Raw genomic sequence first — 18946 nt, forward strand, 5'->3', positions numbered from 1 at the left:
ACAACGAACAAAGCTAGCGGAGGTGATGGTATTTCAGGTGAGCTATTTCAAATCCTAAAAGATGATGTTGTGGAAGTGCTGCACTCAATATGCCAGTAAGTTTGGAAAACTCAGTGGTGGCCACAGGACTGGAAAAGGTCAGTTTTCATTCCAATCCCAAAGAAAGGCAATGCCAAAGAATGCTCAAACTACCACACAACTGCACTCATTTCACATGCTAGCAAAGTAATGCTCAAAATCCTTCAAGCTAGGCTTCAACAGTATGTGAACTGAGAACTTCCAGATGTACAAGCTGGATTTAGAAAAGACAGAGGAACCAGAGGCCAAATTGCCAACATCTGTTGGATCATAGAAAAAGCTAGAGAATTAAAAAAATAAATCTTCTGTTTCATTGACTATACTAAAGCCTTTGACTGTGTGGATCACAACAAACTGTGGAAAATTCTTAAAGAGATGGGAATACCAGACCACCTGACCTGCTTCGTGAAAAATCTGTATGCAGGTCAAGAAGCAACAGGTAGAACCAGACATGAAAAAATGGGCTGGTTCAAAATTGGGAAAGGAGTACATTAAGGTTGGATATTGTCACCCTGCTTATTTACCTTATACACAGAGTACATCATGCAAAATTTTGGGCTGGATGAAGCACAAGCTGGAATCAAGATTGCTGGGAGAAATATGAATAACCTTATATATGCAGATGACACCACCGTTATGGCAGAAAGTGAAGAGGAATTAAAGAGCCTCTTGATGAAAGTGAAAGAGGAGAGTGAAATAGCTGGCTTAAAACTCAATATTCAGAAAACTAACATCATGGCATCCGGTCCCATCACTTTATGGCAAATAGGTGGAGAAACAATGGAAACAGTGACAGACTTAATTTTCTTGGGCTCCAAAATCACTGCAGATGGTGACTGTAGCCATGAAATTAAAAGATATTTGCTTCTTGGAAGAAAATAAATGACAAACCTAGACAGCACATTGAAAACAAAGACATTACTTTGCCTACAAAGGTCTGTATAGTCAAAAGCTCTGGTTTTTCCAATAGTCATGTACCAATGTGAGAACTGGAGAATAAAAAAGGCTGAGTGCTGAAGAATTGGTGCCTTTGAACTGTGGTGCTGGAGAAGACTCTTGAGAGTCCCTTGGACTGCAAAGAGATCAAACCAGTCAATCCTCAAGGAAATCAACCCTGAATATTCACTGGAAGGACTGACACTGAAGCTCCAATACTTAGGCCACCCGATGGGAAGAATGGACTCATTGGAAAAGACCCTGATGCTGGGGAAGATTGAAGGCAAGAGGAAAAGGGAATGACAGAGGATAAGATGGTTGGATGGCATCACTGACTCAATGGACATGAGTCTGAGAAAACTCTGGGAGTTGATGAAGGACAGGGAAGCCTGACATGCTGCAGTTCATGGGGTTGCAAAGAGTCAGACACGACTGAGTGACTTAACAACAACAATCTCCACCATAAGAGTTATAAAGATTTGAAAGATGAACTCACAACTGTTACTATTTGCAAAATATATGACTTTGTATTTAGAAAATCCATAAACATAACCTTTAAACCAGTACACAGAGTAAGCTAAGATAGAAAGTAGATTTAAGGTAAACATACAAAATCATTTTCCTATATATGATAATAACTTTTAAAACATAATAGGCAAAAATCTTAATAGCAACAAAAACTATAAACTACTGAAAAATAAGGTTACAAAAAAGTACAAGCCTTTCATGGAGAAAACTATAAAGTTTACTGAAAGAAAGAAAAGGTCTGAGTAAATATACATTGTTTGTAGACATGAAAGCTAAATATTCTCAATATATTCATGCTCCCCAAATGAATCATAAATTCAGTACAATCTCAATAAGTCAGGATTTTTCTTAGAACCTGACCAGATTAATCTAAAGTTCTTAGGAAAGACCAAAGCTCAGGGATAGCCAAGGCATTCAACACTGGTGAAGGAATAGAGAAATAGATTAACGAACAGACTAGTGATCCAGAAACAGATTCTTGGGTACTTGACATAGCCTTTCAACTCAATGAGAAAGGAATACTCATTAAGTAGTATTAGTGCACTTGGCACTAACATTTAGGAAAACATTATAAAATTTCAATCTGAACCCATTTGTAAAAATAAATTATAGAGGAATTAAGAGAGCTATGGATCAAAAGCAAAATAATTACAAAAATTACAATACAATTAGATATTACAAAAAACAATAATGTGTTGATGATTTTGAGGGCAGGAACGTTTTATCCGTTTTTTAGTTCTGGCATAACAAATTACCACCAATGGGTGGTTTAAAACAATAGCAATTTATTCTCCTTGTTTGGAAGTCAGAAATCCAATATCAAGATCTCAGCAAGGTTGGTTTATTCTGGAAGCTCTGAACAAGGAACTGGTCTATGCTTCCCTCCTGGCTTCTTGCGGTCACTAGAAATCCTTGGTAATCCTTGGTTTGTAAATGCATCATTTCCATCTCTGCCTCTGTCTTCACAAGGCCTTCTCCTCCCTATGTGTCTTCTTTTCTTAGAAGGACACGTGTCATTGGATTTAATGCTCAGTAGGAAATTTGAGCATGATCTCATCTCCAGATCGTTAAATACATCTGCAAAGGCCCTTTATCCAAATAAAGGTCTCATTCACAAGTTCTGGGTAAATATATCTTTTGTTGGTCCAATATTTTAAGACAAAAAGGAAGACTCATAAATTTGACTTCATTAAAACTAAAAGCTATATGAATAAAAAGATACCATAAATAATGTTAACAGAATACCACTTATGGGAATACATGTGCCTTATCTCTTTTGGATTTCTTTTTTTAAGTTAAAATATAGAATATGCAATTTTTTTACAAAACAGCACAAATAGAGAAATGGCCAAGTATATGAATAGTTATTATCCAGATGAAATAAAATAAATAAACATAATATCACATAAATTAATTAAGCACAAAAAGATGTTCAATGACATTGCTATTCAGATAAATTGGACTTAAGGTAAGATACCATTTTACATCCATCTGATTGCCCAAAATTAAAATTTAATAATATCTTATATTGGTGAGGATGGGGGAAATGGAGGCTTTCATATACTACTGGTAGATGCAGATCATTTAAATTGCTTTTTGGTTATATCAAAATTTTAAATGCCTATTTCCAAAACACCTGCATGCATTTACAAAAAGACATATATGTATGTTCACTGAAGTATTGTTTTCAAGAACTCTAACCTGGAAGCAAACTGAATGTTCATCAACAGAGGAAGGCCTACATAAACCACGGTATATGAAATAGAGCTCTATGTAATAACATAACTAGATCTTCATGACATAACTTTGGATGAATAAGGTATTCTGCACAACAGTATGTACAATACTATACTGTATTAAAAGAATACACCGAAAACAATATTTTATATGCATTCCTGTGCGTGTGTGTGTGTGTGTGTGTGTGTGTGTGTGTGTAAATCCATAGGGAAAAATCTGAAATGATACAAACCAAACCTATAACAGTGGTTACCTTCGAGGAGGGAGATAAAGAGGACTGTGATTATGGGTGATAGACATGGGGAACCTTATCTGTAATATTTAAATTTTTTTCATGAAGAGTGTGTTTATATTTTTTAAAAAATTTAAAGAGAGTGAATGGGAAACAATAGAAAGAAGGCAGTGTGTGAACTACTTTTTTCAAGAAATTTAATAACAAAAGGTTTATTATTAATAATAAGAGAATAACTAAGCAAACTGGAACATCTACCAGAGGGGAGATTAAAGTAGACAATTAACATTAAATTAAAAATGGAAAACATTTATAAAATGTGAAGTTGAAAAAAGTTTGGATTTTTGAAAATTAGTATGATTTAAACCTTCAGGTAATATAAGGGAGCAACAATAAAATATTCCCAGGAACTTGAAAATAAATGTTTTTCAAGCATTAAACTATAAGGATTTCCCTGGTGGTCCAGTGGCTAAGACTCTGCACTCTAAATACAGAGGGACTGGGTTTGATCCCTGGTCAGGGAGCTAGATCCCACATGGTACCACTAAGAGCTAATGAAATTAAGTATATAAATAAATATTTTTAACGTACAGTGAATCAAATGGAAAAAAATCACCTTCTAGAAACATGGCTTCCAGATAAGCAAGACTTGACTATAAATTGATTGGAAGAATATGTCAGTGAACCACGGAAGCACAGAAAAGGGAGAGTCAGCGAAGCCAACATAGACCAGACTTGTTAATTATTTAGTTTCTCCATCTCTAAAACCAGGTTAATCATAGTATTTACTTCATAGGGTTATTGTATAACACAAAATAGCACTTGTAAGGAGTGAGGCTTATACATTATGAAAGGGAGGAAATATGGTCAGGCTAATATGCACTATCACTGTTCTATTAACAATTAGAATCCCGATTTTAACACATGAGTCTCTCATGAGGTAATCGGCATGATCAGCCTCCTGAGTCTGACCTGTTCAGGGACACTGAGATCAAGTTTCCCAGACGGAAAGGCCCACCCTGGAAAGCACCAAGGTAAATGCCATTCAACAAGGCATCTTGGTAACTAGACAGTTACCTTTCTTGGTTACACACTACCTTTGGCTTTTCTAATTTACTCATACTTCTGCAAAACTTGGTGGGGAGGGTGGTCTATGCAGAAAGAATAAAAAGACTAGAAAAAAATAAGCTAAATATTAACAGGTGGTTGTGTGAAGGAATTGTGGGTGATTTGCTTTACTTTTCTATACTTTCCAAATTTTCTTTAGTGAACATATATTACTTTAATATTTTAAAAATATTTTTAAGGGATGATGAGGTGAAGAAAAACAGAGGGTAGTAGCTTCAAGGAGACAAGGGTAGAGAAAGGGCTTTTGAAGCGACAGACCAAGAGTAAGATGTCAGGGAGTTAGGACCAGACCAGGGCAGTAGGACCTACCTATTCTTTCTTCCAAAATGAAGTAGCTCTCCCTGGAAAAGACTTTTTCTTCCCACGTGTACCTGAGCTATGATGTAGCTGTTATTTTCCAGTCACGGGGGGTTTGATTAGCCTGTGAATGCAATGGAAAGTATTTGCTTGAGAATTCTATCACTGTGACTAACTATATCACTGACTGGCGTTGAACCTGAAAGTTCCAGACCTGAGTTCCTGAGCATTTCCTCCCTCCTTCTTCATCATCATTACCAAATATTTGCTAGTCACCTCCTAGGTGCCTGATTTTACGCTAATTTGGCCATGGGTGAAGGTCGGAGAGAGCTTACTAGGAAAGACTATGTTCTAATATAAAATAAAAATTAAATTTAAAAAAAGATAAACGAAAATGCAAAATCACTGTGGCCTAAGTGAGGTGGCTAGGGAAGGTTAGAATCACAGATTTTCAGAGTTGGACCTGAAAGGTCAATTGGTCTAATTCTCTTAGCCCACGATTCAAAGAGCAGGTGATACTTAAGCCTTGACTTTAAAGACTTGCAGGGTCTGGGTCAGGGATCAAGATGTGGAGGTTGGTCAGTAAACAAAGGGAGCAAAAGTCCTGGGGCCGGAACCCTGAGCGGGATGCGGACCGATTACCCTGCGGCCAGTGATCTGCATTACCTACAGGTTTCTTTTCTAGCTTCCCTTTCTGCCTTTATTTTCAGCTGAGTCTGTTGCCTCCGTCTTGTGACTTACTTTCGCACGAGGGAGCCTTCCAAAGCCTCCTCCCGCTCCTCTCAGGCCAATTCCCGCCTGGGGCACTCGCTTCCTCAAAGCACACTACTGCCCTCTGCTTCCCCAGCGCGCCGATTCGCCGCTTTCTGAGGAATAAGGTACCTTTAGAGAGTTGTTTCTTTTGGGGTTTGGATCGGAGTAAGAGTTTAATCTGAGCTTCGAGTCAAAAGGATAAAATATAATAAACACCCGGAAATTCCCATTTTTTAGACCTTGAACGCAAACGATCGTTCTTTCCTTTCAGGTTTGAAGTTACCGTGGGTTTCGAAAGCTAGGCGGGCAGAAAAACAGCCTCCCTGATATCCTGCGTGCGCAGCAAGTGTGGACAACTGAAATAGTCATCTGAGGTGTTTCGAAAATAAACTCATGATAGCACATTGCCTACGGTGACACATTCTCCGCTGCGGGGCGGACAGGGTCGCCGAGGGGCGGGGCGAGCCCGGGCGCCGCGCGCAGCTGCTGGCGGCGCCAGCCCCGCCTCCCGCTTGCGTCTCGCGAAAGGTGGAGGCGGAGCCGCGGCCGGTGACCTGCAGCTCTGGGCCGCTGCGGTCTTCAGTCTCGCTGAGTGGAGCGGAGGATGCAGGAGCCATCCGCGGAGGCCAGACCCGCTTAAGGGAGGCGGCGAGCGGCGCCGGAGGCACTTCGGCCGGGCGCTACAGTGCTGGAGGCCCGCGCGGGCGCGGAGGAGTGGTGGCCCCCCGGAGGCCGCAGTGGCCTGGCACTCGGGCTTCCCACACTGAGGGCGGAGCTGCGTTGGCACCTCCTTTCTTGGAAGATCGTGGGCCCCTGTGGCATTCTGGCCAGTCCTCTGAGGGGACTGGAAACCCAGCGCGATGAGGAGTCGGAGTAACTCCGGGGTCCGGCTAGACGGCTATGCTAGGCTGGTGCATCAGACTATCCTGTGCCATCAGGTAGGTGAATGGGTGTCGCCTGTGATCACCGAGGATGTGCAGTGTGATAACCTGAATGGAGACCCTGGGTGAGCCCGTGTGTGTGTGTGTGTGTGTGTGTGTGTGTGTGTGTGTGTGTGTGTGTGTGTGTGAGACCCTGGGTGAGCCCGTGTGTGTGTGTGTGTGTGTGTGTGTGTGTGTGTGTGTGTGTGTGTGTGTGTGTGTGAGACCCTGGGTGAGCCCGTGTGTGTGTGTGTGTGTGTGTGTGTGTGTGTGTGTGTGTGTGTGTGTGAGACCCTGGGTGAGCCCGTGTGTGTGTGTGTGTGTGTGTGTGTGTGTGTGTGTGTGTGTATTTTGCAGGTTCTCCCGCCCCCTAGCTGGGGAGGCCGTAAAGGGCCCTGAAGCAAAGAGGTGTTGGGACTAGAACAGAACCCGAATCAGGGACCATTAGCCAGGAGTCCTGAGTTAGAGCTTCTAAGCTCCCCTCCCCGTGCCCCCGCGTCCTCCATATCACAGATCGGTTTCATGGGGTCAGAGTTGTATGATGCTTTGAAGCTTGTTTATGGACACCGACCCCGACCGGGCCCCAGGCCTGGGAGTCCTCTCCTTCCCCTCCGCCGAAGAAAAAAGAAGTAGAGGAATTTTTAGCCATCTTTAGACTGTTGTGAAGGAGAAGGCAATGGCAACCCACTCCAGTGTTCTTGCCTGGAAAATCCCATGGACAGAGGAGCCTGGTAGGCTGCAGTCCATGGGGTCGCGAAGAGTCAGACACGACTGAGTGACTTCACTTTCCCTTTTCACTTTCATGCATTGGAGAAGGAAATGGCAACCCGCTCCAGTGTTCTTGCCTGGAGAATCCCAGGGACGGGGGAGCCTGGTGGGCTGCCGTCTATGGGGTCGCACAGAGTCGGACACGACTTAACCTACTTAGCAGCAGCAGACTGTTGTGAAGATCTGTTGTGAAGTACCGGTGTACTTCATTATAGTTTTTCTATTCTTTTAATGCTGCTTTTTCATTGATAGTTCATTCTTTCTAACTGAAAAGTTAAAACATCTCCTTTCTTTTAAGAATTCCAACATTTCAGACTGGTAAGGCTTCAGCCAGCTCTTTCCCCTTATTCAAGATAGCATTTGCTTGCACTTTGTCAGAAGAGATTATAAAACTCGGGAGTGGGGACATAGAATAAAAACCAAAGTCCCTCAGTACCCATTTGATACACTCTGTTTCCTCATATTAACACCCTATGGTTACCTGCCCATCCCCTTTTTCTTGCCCTTACAGAACCCAGTGACTGGCTTACTTCCAGCCAGCTATGACCAGAAAGATGCCTGGGTCCGGGATAATGTGTACAGCATCTTGGCTGTGTGGGGTTTGGGCCTGGCCTATCGGAAGAATGCAGACCGAGATGAGGATAAGGCAAAAGCCTATGAACTGGAACAGGTACTCAATAAAAATACAAAACTCTGGAACTGGGGGGCAGGAGTGGCAGAGACAGAAGTAATTATAGTCCACAGGAACTTAGAGAAGTGTTTTGCTTTTCTCCCTCCTTCTTCACCTTGCTGAAATTGCACTCCATAAAGCTTTCCTGTATTGTACTGAATTTTTTTTTTTTTTTTTGCAGTGGAAACTTGAAACTTGCTGATTCAGGGAGAGAGGGCAGTCTGTTCTGTTACAGTGGCAAATCCTATCCTCAAATCTTTGCTAAAATTTGTAATCCTCTTTGCAAGTAAATGTATTTTGTAGTCTCTAGCATATTTATTCTCATTGAGAGGAATATTTGGAGGCAGGTATCTACTATTTTACTTCCTTTTCTGAAAAAGGTAGGTGGTATTTTTATGAGGGTGTGGAGAAGGAAATGGCAACCCACTCCAGTATTCTTGCTTAGAGAATCCCATGGACAGAGGAGCCTAGCAGGCTACAGTTCATGGGCTCGCAAGAGTCAGACACAACTTAGCCGCCACCACCACCACCACCATATGAGGGTAACTGATATAAATTAGCAGACTTTCCCAACTAGACACAAGTAAAGACTTTGTTGATTTTTATACCTTAAGCTACTGTTTCAGAGTCGGTTGTGTGTCCTCACCCCCATATCCACCCCAACCCTTTGGGGTAAAATAAGGTCAGATTCAGCAGATCCTTTTAAGCCAACTTTTAAGGCCTTCCCCTCAGTTAAAAAAAAAATCCTCTATAGAACTATTAATATTTAGAGACAGGATGCTGTGTCCTCTTGAATGACCAAGAAAGTAATATCCTGGACTACATGGGACTCTTAATGTTAAGATACTCTGCTGTCAGTTGTAAGGTATATGTGAATTCTTTTCCATTAGGGGAAAAGATTCTCTCCACATCAGCCATTTTCTCAAGAGGTCTCCCTGAAGTTAGGCAATCTGAACTCTGGTCTTCATCTGTAAATCAGAATATTGAGATCTGGTTGTTTTTAAGGACACTAACATATTGTGGGGTTATAGTCCTTGGCAGTAGGAAAGAGTCACTGTGTAGTCCTCTACAATAGCAAGTACCTCTTATTCCCTCAAGCCATAATTGAGAGGTACTTCAGTCCACTGAAAAAAGCTCTTGGAGTTTTTTCTCTAACCCAGGAAGTACAGATGAATATTTCTGTGACTTATAGAAAACATACATAACCATTGTGAGAATTTAGAAAATATGGAGTGTTATAAAAAATCTGTAATGCTACTGCCCTCCCCCAGCCTATGTCCTACTCTGTTTTGCTATTTTGATCTCAATATTTTGTTTATGTTTTGCTAGAATTTTATATTAGTGGAACAATAACTAAGATTTTATACCCAGTATGATTTGACAGATTTCTTTTTCAATACTTTTGGAAGAAATCTGTGTCTGACCAGTCATTCTGCAAAGCTGATGTTTTTCCTCATGTGTCCCAGGAAGAAAATATTTAACAGAGGAAGAGGGGAAAATGAACAAGAAATTATTCATTCTAAAATTTTAATATTCTGTTAAGCAATTTTTCACATAGCACCAAAATATTTTCTATACCACCACAATGATAACCTTGGAATAACTAAAAAACATTATAGTAATAGGAAACATCTTTTAAAAAGAAACATTTCTCTGAGAATTCTAAAATTTCTACAAACTTTTATTATGAATTAAAACAGATTGTATTATTAAGTCTCATTAATTTTTTTCCTCAAACCTGACTCAGTTAATTTAGACTGAGGATCAGAAAAACCATCTCTGTAAAGGCCAGATAGTAAATATTTTTGGCATTGTGGGTCATGTATAGTCTCAACCCAACTACTCAGCTCTTCCACCACTATGCAAAAGCAACCAGAGACAATACATAAATGAATAAGCATGATTATGTTCCAAAAAGTTCTATTTACAAAAGCAGGCCATGAGCTAGATTTTCCCCAACTACGCATGAATGGTTTTAAACTCTGGCTGTGAATTGGAATGACTTGAGAAGCTTTTAAGAAATACCCTTACTGGACCTCACCCTAGAACAACTTAGATAAATATCTGTAAGTGTAGCCCCAGGGGAATCACTATTAGAGAAAAAACTGCCTTGTTAATTCTAAAGTGCAGCCAGGGATAATCACTGATCTATGGCTAATAAATGAGCATAAGTGAAATCAAATACAGTAAATTCATAGATTAAATTCACATCTACTGTCAACTTTCCATTACTGTGTGGATTTTCCCAAACCACAATGATTGTTAATCATTTCTACCCTTCTAACTCTTACCTAGCTTTCTCTCTGAGAAATAATATTAAAGAACTAAGGAAAATTCTGGATGAAAAGGGGACAAGAACTTACGTGACTATCCTATCCTAGATTGAGAATAGAAGTATGTACATATATGTTTTTACAAATGCTGTTTCTCTTAATCATACAGATATAAATTCACACCCATAAAAATAAATAGGCACACAAATAGAGTTAGCTCTTTGGCTGCCCCCAACTGAAAAATTTCTTCCTCAGTTTTATTCTCTTTGTGTAGTCTCTCATTTTTTCTCATGGCTTTAACTGTTGCCTTTATGAGAATGACTTCCAAAGCTTCCTCTTTAACTTTAACCTCATTTTGGTTTCAATACCAGATTTTCATTTGTCTTCTGGTCAGTTACACCTGAATATATCATGGTTTCTCAAAATCGGCAGGTCTGATACCTCAGCTTCCCTACTAAAAACAAACAAAATAGACTACTAAACTACAGAAACTCACCAAATGTCCTTTTTTTCTTACTGGTGTCCTCATTCAACCAGTCACCTGGACAACCTTACTTCGAACATTTCCATAGTGTGTTCCATGGAACACTAGATCGACTAAGTTTGGAGCTATGTTAAACAACAGGTTTCTTTCTCTGTAATTTCCCCGAGCCTTTAATATACTGATGTGCATTTTGAATCTAAGACAGGGATATATATTTACAGTCTTTCCAGAATTTCCTGGACTAGTGCTGGTTTGATTCCTGGGTTGAGAAGTTCCCCTGGAGAAGGGATAGGCTACCCAGTCCAGTATTCTTGGGCTTCCCTGGTGGCTCAGACGGTAAAGAATCCACCTGCAGTGTGGGAGACCTAGGTTCGATCCCTGGGTTGGGAAGATCCCCTGGAGGAGGACATGGCAACCCACTCCAGTATTCTTGCCTGGAGAATCCCCATGGACAGAGGAGCCTGGCGGGCTACAGTCCATGGGGTCACAAAGAGTTGGACATGACTGAGTGACTAAGCACAGCACAGTGTTCTATAGTGTTTGTAAAGTGCTTCCCTTATGGTGATTTTTGACTTGTCTCTTTTGCCTTTTGACACATGAAGACCAAAGTCTGTTAATTCTTACATTTTTCTTGACTCCATCCCCTCCTTTCTATTCCCTGCTGCCTCAGCCTTAGTTTAAACCTTGATCATTTAACACTTTTGTGAAAACAACACATAAATTGTCTATTTTCATTCTCAGCAATCTTTCTGTAGCTCTCATTTCCCTACAAGTAAAATCTGAATGTTTTGGATTGATAGTCAAGACTCTTCAGGGTTTGGTCCTAGGCTGCTTTTTCAATATTATATCATGCTAATCCCCTGCATTCTACCCCCAGTTCCAGCCAGGTTGGTATCTTCATTACCCTTCTACCAGTCCCTTGCTGAAAATGTCTGACATATGTGTAAAAACTTTTCATTGTACTGTGTGTGTGTGTGTCTTAGTTGCTCAGCCGTGTATGGCTCTTTGCAATCCCATGGACTTTAGCCTGCCAGGTTCCTCTGTCCATGGAATTTTCCAGGCATGAATTCTGGAGTGGGTAGCCATTCCCTTCTCCAGGAGCTCTTTTCAACCCAGGGATTAAATCCAATTTTCCTGCATTGTGGGCAGATTCTTCACCGTCTGAGCCACCAAGGAAGCCATGCTTTCCCATAATTACTAGTATTTTATTCCATTTTCCCTAATTTACAGGGGAAGGGACAGACATAGGGAGATGAAGTTGGCATTTGGTGGTACCATGAATACTACCTGGGTCTTATGACTTCAGATTCAGTCCTTTTGAATTTTTCCTCCCTCCTTCAGGGAAGCCATAGACATTTCCATCTCCAAATTGTTTTATGAGCTGTTTCTTCACCTGTGAAGCTTGATGTCAATCCTACATTTTCTATGGTTCCTGTATTCATAGACTTCTTAATTTTACAGTGATCACTTCTTTCTCAGGACTGTTTTCTTGGAACTTCTAAATCACTTATGGTCAGTGCCATTCAACATGTTCAGTTTTTCATTCAGCAAACCTTGTATAATTATTATGTGCCAAGCCCTGCAATAGATATAAAAATTAAATGGAATGAAATGTTTATGTTTAAATCTCAGCTTTTTTATTTTTTAACTTAAAAATTTACAGAAAATATTAGAAATTATAAAATAAACATATTTGTATGTACTCTGTCTAAGATTCACTAGTTTTTACCATTTTGTCATACTTGCATCCCCTCTATAAACATGTGCACATACAGGTGCACAGCTATTTTTTTTTTTTGGTGGGCCATTTGGGAGTTACTTGCAGACATGAAATATGTATTTTTTAAAATATAGTCTGCTTAATCCATTAATTTAAAAGTTTATTTCTGAATCTGTCTTCCTCTTTTTCTTAAGAAGTCCATAGCCTAATTGGAGGCGGGGAGATGTATAAACATATTTACAACACATTAGGACAGATAATGTAGGTACTGTATATAGGAGATAAGTACAAAGTTCTGTGGGAACACACAGGCTGTAAAGTCTAATTTCCCTTGAACAAGGCAAGAAAGGATTCATAGAGGAGTTGGATTTTTAAGGATAAGCCAGAATTGTTATGTAGACTATATTTGTAGTTTATGGTTTTTCTTTTTGTAGTTTTGTATTTTTAAAAAACATATCTGTCCTGTCTCCCTTTTCTTTATGTTTTACAAAGCCTGATAGATAGAGGCTCATGTGTATTTATATCAGTCAGTTCACAAGCACATAGATCCATATCCTCAAAAAAGATAGATTAGAAGATGTCATTTGGTCTGGTTAGAAGCCCTGGTGTACATATAAACATGTATAATTAATGCCAACTAGTGCACCTGAATCAGGAAATGGGCAGTTTAAGGGAATACAAAATATAGATACTTCCCTTCATTCTTAACCATTCCGTGCTTCTTATTAATTTTATCCTGACTTGGAATTTGGAACTTGAGGACAAAAGTGGCTGACAGTGGCCATTTCAGGAGGACAAAAGTGGATGGCAATCAGGACTCCTCCATTGCATCTATAATTCCCCAGACTTATTTAAATTAAATAAAATATCGATGGTAGTAGCAGGATTGGATAGTAAAGAGAGTTGAAAGAATGGGGTAAAAAATCTGTGAGTATGTAGTGACCTGTAGAAGAGAATTCAGAATCAAAGTCACCCCACAGAGTAAGCAGGCTGTGTTTAATACTGTCTAAAACAGTATAATAAAGGATAATCTCTTCCATTAGGATCAAAGTAATGATAGAGATTTTCTGGTAGAGGTTGCATTGTTTCACTACTTTGTAACAAATGCTTCATGCTTTAAAGGGTGACAAGATCACACACTGCCTATTTGTTCTATCATTCTCTTTATTTCTTCCCTTGGACCATTGGTAGACAGAAATTACTTAAGGAAAGGAACTCTCCCAAGGAAACACTTTATTTTACCCTTAGTAAAAGATTTTAAAAAGAACTGAAACATAACTTAATAGGTTCTTATCTTTTTCATGCCTACAGCTTGTAGTCCCATTTGAATATTTTGAAGGAATAGCAGAATAGTGCAGCTCCTAAGTATTAGGTTAGTTTTCAGAGGTGTCCTGAAGCCACCCCTGAGACAACATTCCTTGGAGTAACCTGCTTGTATTTCTTCTGGACTGTGGAACAGAAAGCTTAGAGAAATGGAGAAGCTCTCTGATGCTGTATTCTTCCAAAACATACTGCCTACCCATGCCAGTGTTGATGGACCCTTCTAGTGTCATGTAGTATAACAAGTATATTGTTACTATACTATAATTAAATATACTTATTATATTATTATTATATTTATTATACTAACTAGTATAGTATAACTAATATCATATATTATTACTATACTATATTATAAATAAATACAATTATTACTATATTATGCCAACTAACATAGTATATAATTGGTAATCAGAATTTTGGAGTGTTATGATTAGAACACTAACTACTTTTTTTCAGGGCAAGAGGGTCGAGTTGCACTAATAATTCTCATTTACAGTTATTCTGAAGTTTATTTATTCTTTAAGAGAAATATCTAGATAATATTTCTATGGACTCTTGAAGATAAGTCTTGGCTAGTTTAGAAAACAAATTAAAGTGATGATATTGGCTTTTCTAGGACATAGGATATATTTTAAATATCCTCATAGCGTTATGATTTTTGAGCTAACTTGCCCATTTTTTTCCAGGTGGAATGTCCTCTAATAGGATAGTTGACTTAGTTTTACACCAACCTGTTGGAGCTTGCATTTTTTTTTTAACTTGAAGGAGTCACCAACTGCAGGTTTTAGTTCCACTTTTAGCTGCAATCTGCTCTTCTGTGTACCTATAAAGTAAATGCCATGTAAATAGGAACCCAGGATAAGGTTACTTGTTCTCAAAAGGTCATGTACCAACTGCAGTTGCTGAGTAAGTGTTCCTGCATCTAGGGATGTTTATAACAGCTTGTTTCCATTTATTTCTGCAGAGTGTAGTGAAGCTGATGAGGGGACTGCTGCACTGCATGATCAGACAGGTATGTCACTATTAATGCACCCTCTCCAATAAAAGCACATGGTAATTTATATATATATATATATATATATACACACATGTATACATGGTTTTTTTTTCAATTTCACAAATAGTACATACTAATTTTAGAAAATCTGTGTAACTGAGAAGGGAAATGTCACTGATCTCACCATCAAGTTACCACTGAAGTATTGCCTTCCAGTCTTTTCCCCCTCCTCTACAAATGATTTCTTTTATATATTTCATCATTACTGTACATGCGATTATGTATATTGAGTAAAAAGTGATGCAGGTCTCTAAACTCCTCTGAAACCCTTGGGACTAAATAAATTTTACAATTCAGAATTTTTCAGATTTTAAAAGGTAGTACTGGACATGGAACAACAGACTGGTTTCAAATAGGAAAAGGAGTACGTCAAGGCTGTATATTGTCACCCTGCTTATTTAACTTATATGCAGAGTACATCATGAGAAACGCTGGGCTGGAAGAAGCACAAGCTGGAATCAAGATTGCTGGGAGAAATATCAATAACCTCAGATATGCAGATGACACCACCCTTATGGCAGAAAGTGAAGAGGAACTAAAAAGCCTCTTGATGAAAGTGAAAGAGGAGAGTGAAAATGTTGGCTTAAGGCTCAACATTCAGGAAACTAAGATCATGGCATCCGGTCCCATCACTCCATGGGAAATAGATGGGGAAACAGTGGAAACAGTGTCAGACTTTATTTTTTGGGGCTCCAGAATCACTGCAGATGGTGACTGCAGTCATGAAATTAAAAGATGCTTACCCCTTGGAAGGAAAATTATGACCCACCTAGATAGCATATTAAAAAACAGAGACATTACTTTGCCAACAAAGGTCCATCTAGTCAAGGCTATGGTTTTTCCAGTAGTCATGCATGGATGTGAGAGTTGGACTGTGAAGAAAGCTGAGCGCCAAAGAATTGATGCTTTTGAACTGTGGTCTTGGAGAAGACTCTTGAGAGTCCCTTGGACTGCAGTCCATTCTGAAGGAGATCAGTCCTGGGTGTTCTTTGGAAGGAATGATGCTAAAGCTGAAACTCCAGTACTTTGGCCACCTCATGTGAAGAGTTGACTCATTGGAAAAGACTCTGATGCTAGGAGGGATTGGGGGCAGGAGGAGGAGGGGACGACAGAGGATGAGATGGCTGGATGGCATCACCGACTCGATGGACGTGAGTTTGAGTGAACTCCAGGAGTTGGTGATGGACAGGGAGGCCTGGCGTGCTGCAATTCATGGGGTTACAAAGAGTCGGACACTACTGAGTGACTGAACTGAACAGTATATATACCATATATTATGTTATGCCCTCAAAAAATCCAGATATCACTCTACAATCAGAAACATTAGACTATAGGAAAACATGCATTTTTCACAATAAGTGGAATAAATAAAAACTCCAAATAGCCCCATGTTAGTTTGAATCAGATGTTGCCACCAAATGAATTTTGGTACAAAACTTAGGGGGAAAAAACCTTTTGGAAATGTTTTAGATTTTAGAATTGGAGATAAGGGGCCAAGAATTTATATCTTCTAGAATTAATTTGCATTTTCCTGATCTTGAGTCAAGTTGAACATCCTTTCATGTGGGGGTTGAAAATTTGTATTTCGTCTTCTATTAATTGCCTTTTAGGTCCTTTGCCTCTTTCTCTTTCGGGCTGTCTCTATCTTGCTTATTTGAGGAGTTCCTCTCCATGATGGATATTAATCCTTTGTCACATGCACTGCAAATATTTTTAGCAGTGTCTGGTTTATCTTTTGGGTTTGCTTATGATATTTTTCCCATTCAAAAGTGTCTCACTAAAAGAAAGTATTTTATTTTTATCCTAGGAGTTCTTTACACATGTTATACTCATTGACTCTGAACTGATTTTCTTGAACCTAAGAATACATTTTATTATAAGGAGAAATTGAGGCCCAGATTAATAAAATGACCATCCTGAGGCACACAAAAAGTCTAAAGTAAAAAGAAATCAAGTCCAGACTTCTGAACTTGATCAGTGATCTCTCTACTGGATTGTTTCACGCCCGTGATTTTTTTCATTCTTTGCTACTTTTTAATTTTTTTGTATTTTAGATATTTGTATTTTCCACCTTACCAAATAAGTTTAAAGTCACTAATTTCTTGGACTATATTTAAAGATATGATAGTTACATCATATATCAGATGCACGCATAATCAAATTGAAATTTCAGGAACTAAGTCTTTCATTTGTCCCTTGCACAATGTTTCTTTTCTGACCTTGGTTCCAGCTTTCTTTCATGTCTTTTCTTTGTCATTCCATGAGTCTCTCCCCAGCTCCTTTTATTACTCCTTCAAAATATATCTTCTTGGTTCTACTTTCCCTCAAAATATCTACTTCTGTTTCAGGAACAAATGTATCTTTTTTACAACTCAATTATCTCTTACTAAGCTGTTCTCACTCAATCTCTCTCCATCTCAGTTTTTATCTACAAAATGGTAAAACAACAATCTGAAGAGTGAAAGAGAGGTGATGAATAGGAAATAGCTGAGTTCGATGGATATTATCTTCTAATTAAATTGTTTAATTTGAAAAATAATGACAGCAGGGGGAAAGGGGTAACAATGCATTTTAAATATTCACAGTTGCCTGAAGGCTGAATGGAGTGATATATGTCAGAGTACTATTGAAGTATGGCATATGGGTTGATTTTCCCGCATACCCTTCTTTTTACTGTTTCTGTTTTCTTCAGGTGGATAAAGTAGAATCCTTCAAGTATAGTCAGAGTACCAAGGATAGCCTCCATGCCAAGTACAACACCAAAACCTGTGCCACTGTAGTGGGTGATGATCAGTGGGGACACCTGCAGTTGGATGCTACCTCTGTGTACCTGCTCTTCTTAGCACAAATGACTGCCTCAGGTCAGTACAAGGACAGAAATATGGGAATCACTGTAGTGTGGAGCACTTGCCCTGGCACATGTGGCTTCTCCAAAGGTGTTGTCCAGAAAACAACATAGATGTTTACACTGCTCAAAGATACACATTGGAAATATATTTTGCAAATTTTATACAGAGAAACTCTCTAAAGTGTAGTTAGCACAAGTATGGACTACTCATTAATATATATTTTTAATTGAGAACCAGGAAATCTGGGATTTTCTTTAGACAGGTATTTTTACATCTTTTATTAATCCCCAGATATTATAAAATGGGAAAGAAGGACTAAGGTTTATTGCTTGTTAGTATTAACATCACCTACTTTGTACCACTCTTTATGAATGTATTATATACAAGGCATCTGTCTGTAGGCATCTAATTTATATTAAGAGAATTAACTTTGGAATCAGAATTCAATGTTTTCTATTATTGAATAACACACCCTATTCAGATGGCTTTTTAAAATCATTTTAGATGTTTTACTAGAAAAGGAAATTATAACAACCAACATAATTTCCTTTTATTTCTCTTAAATTAGGGAGGACTAAGAATCTGATTACATTCAGTTTATAAATTAAATAGGACTTTACAAGATCTTCCTGAGTAAATGCATGTACTTCTGACAATACCACATCTTTAAGATTTCAATTTCTTTATCCTTCTATCTGATTACAGAGCTCCTTCGTACTAAGGGCATTCAGGGTGAGAATTACCCCCAGAATACTTTTCTCTTTTCTTGCAGAAATAAATACTTTGTGATAAAGCCTCCCTTTTTTCTCCCCTCTAGAACAACACACATCCCAGAGACTGAATAACCTTTTCTTAAAATTATGTCTACTCACATACTCCTTTCTTTTGGAGGGGAAATTCCTCCCTGAATAAATGTATCTTTTAGGTAGGTTCGAGTGGCTCAGACAGTAAAGAATTTGCCAGCAATGCAGGCGACCCGGTTTCAATGCCTGGGTCAGGAAGATCCCCTGGAGAAGGGAATAGCTACCCACTCCAGTATTCTTGCGTGGAGAATCCCATGGAAGGAGGAGCCTGGTAGGCTACAGTCCATGGTGTTGCAAAGAGCTGGACACAACTGAGTGACTAACACTTTCACTTTTCACTTAGGTAGATTTTATTTAATTTATTTAAGTAGAATGGTAACTATAATTCCA

General features: G+C 38.9%; 1 protein-coding gene across 5 annotated transcripts in view; it reads left to right on the forward strand.

The window, feature by feature from the left end:
- Positions 1-6513: 6513 nt before the first annotated feature.
- Positions 6514-18946, forward strand: part of PHKA1 (phosphorylase kinase regulatory subunit alpha 1) — a 179137-nt gene continuing 166704 nt past the window's right edge. For all 5 annotated transcript variants that reach the window (XM_068963076.1, XM_068963079.1, XM_068963078.1 and 2 more), the window contains exons 1-4: positions 6514-6627; positions 7889-8047; positions 14812-14859; positions 17597-17765. In XM_068963076.1, coding sequence (XP_068819177.1) covers positions 6550-6627; positions 7889-8047; positions 14812-14859; positions 17597-17765 — 454 coding nt within the window. In that variant the 5' untranslated portion in view covers positions 6514-6549. The remainder of the gene's footprint in view (positions 6628-7888; positions 8048-14811; positions 14860-17596; positions 17766-18946) is intronic.

This window comes from Capricornis sumatraensis, chromosome X (assembly GCF_032405125.1).
Source record: "Capricornis sumatraensis isolate serow.1 chromosome X, serow.2, whole genome shotgun sequence".
Taxonomy (NCBI): Eukaryota; Metazoa; Chordata; class Mammalia; order Artiodactyla; family Bovidae; genus Capricornis; species Capricornis sumatraensis.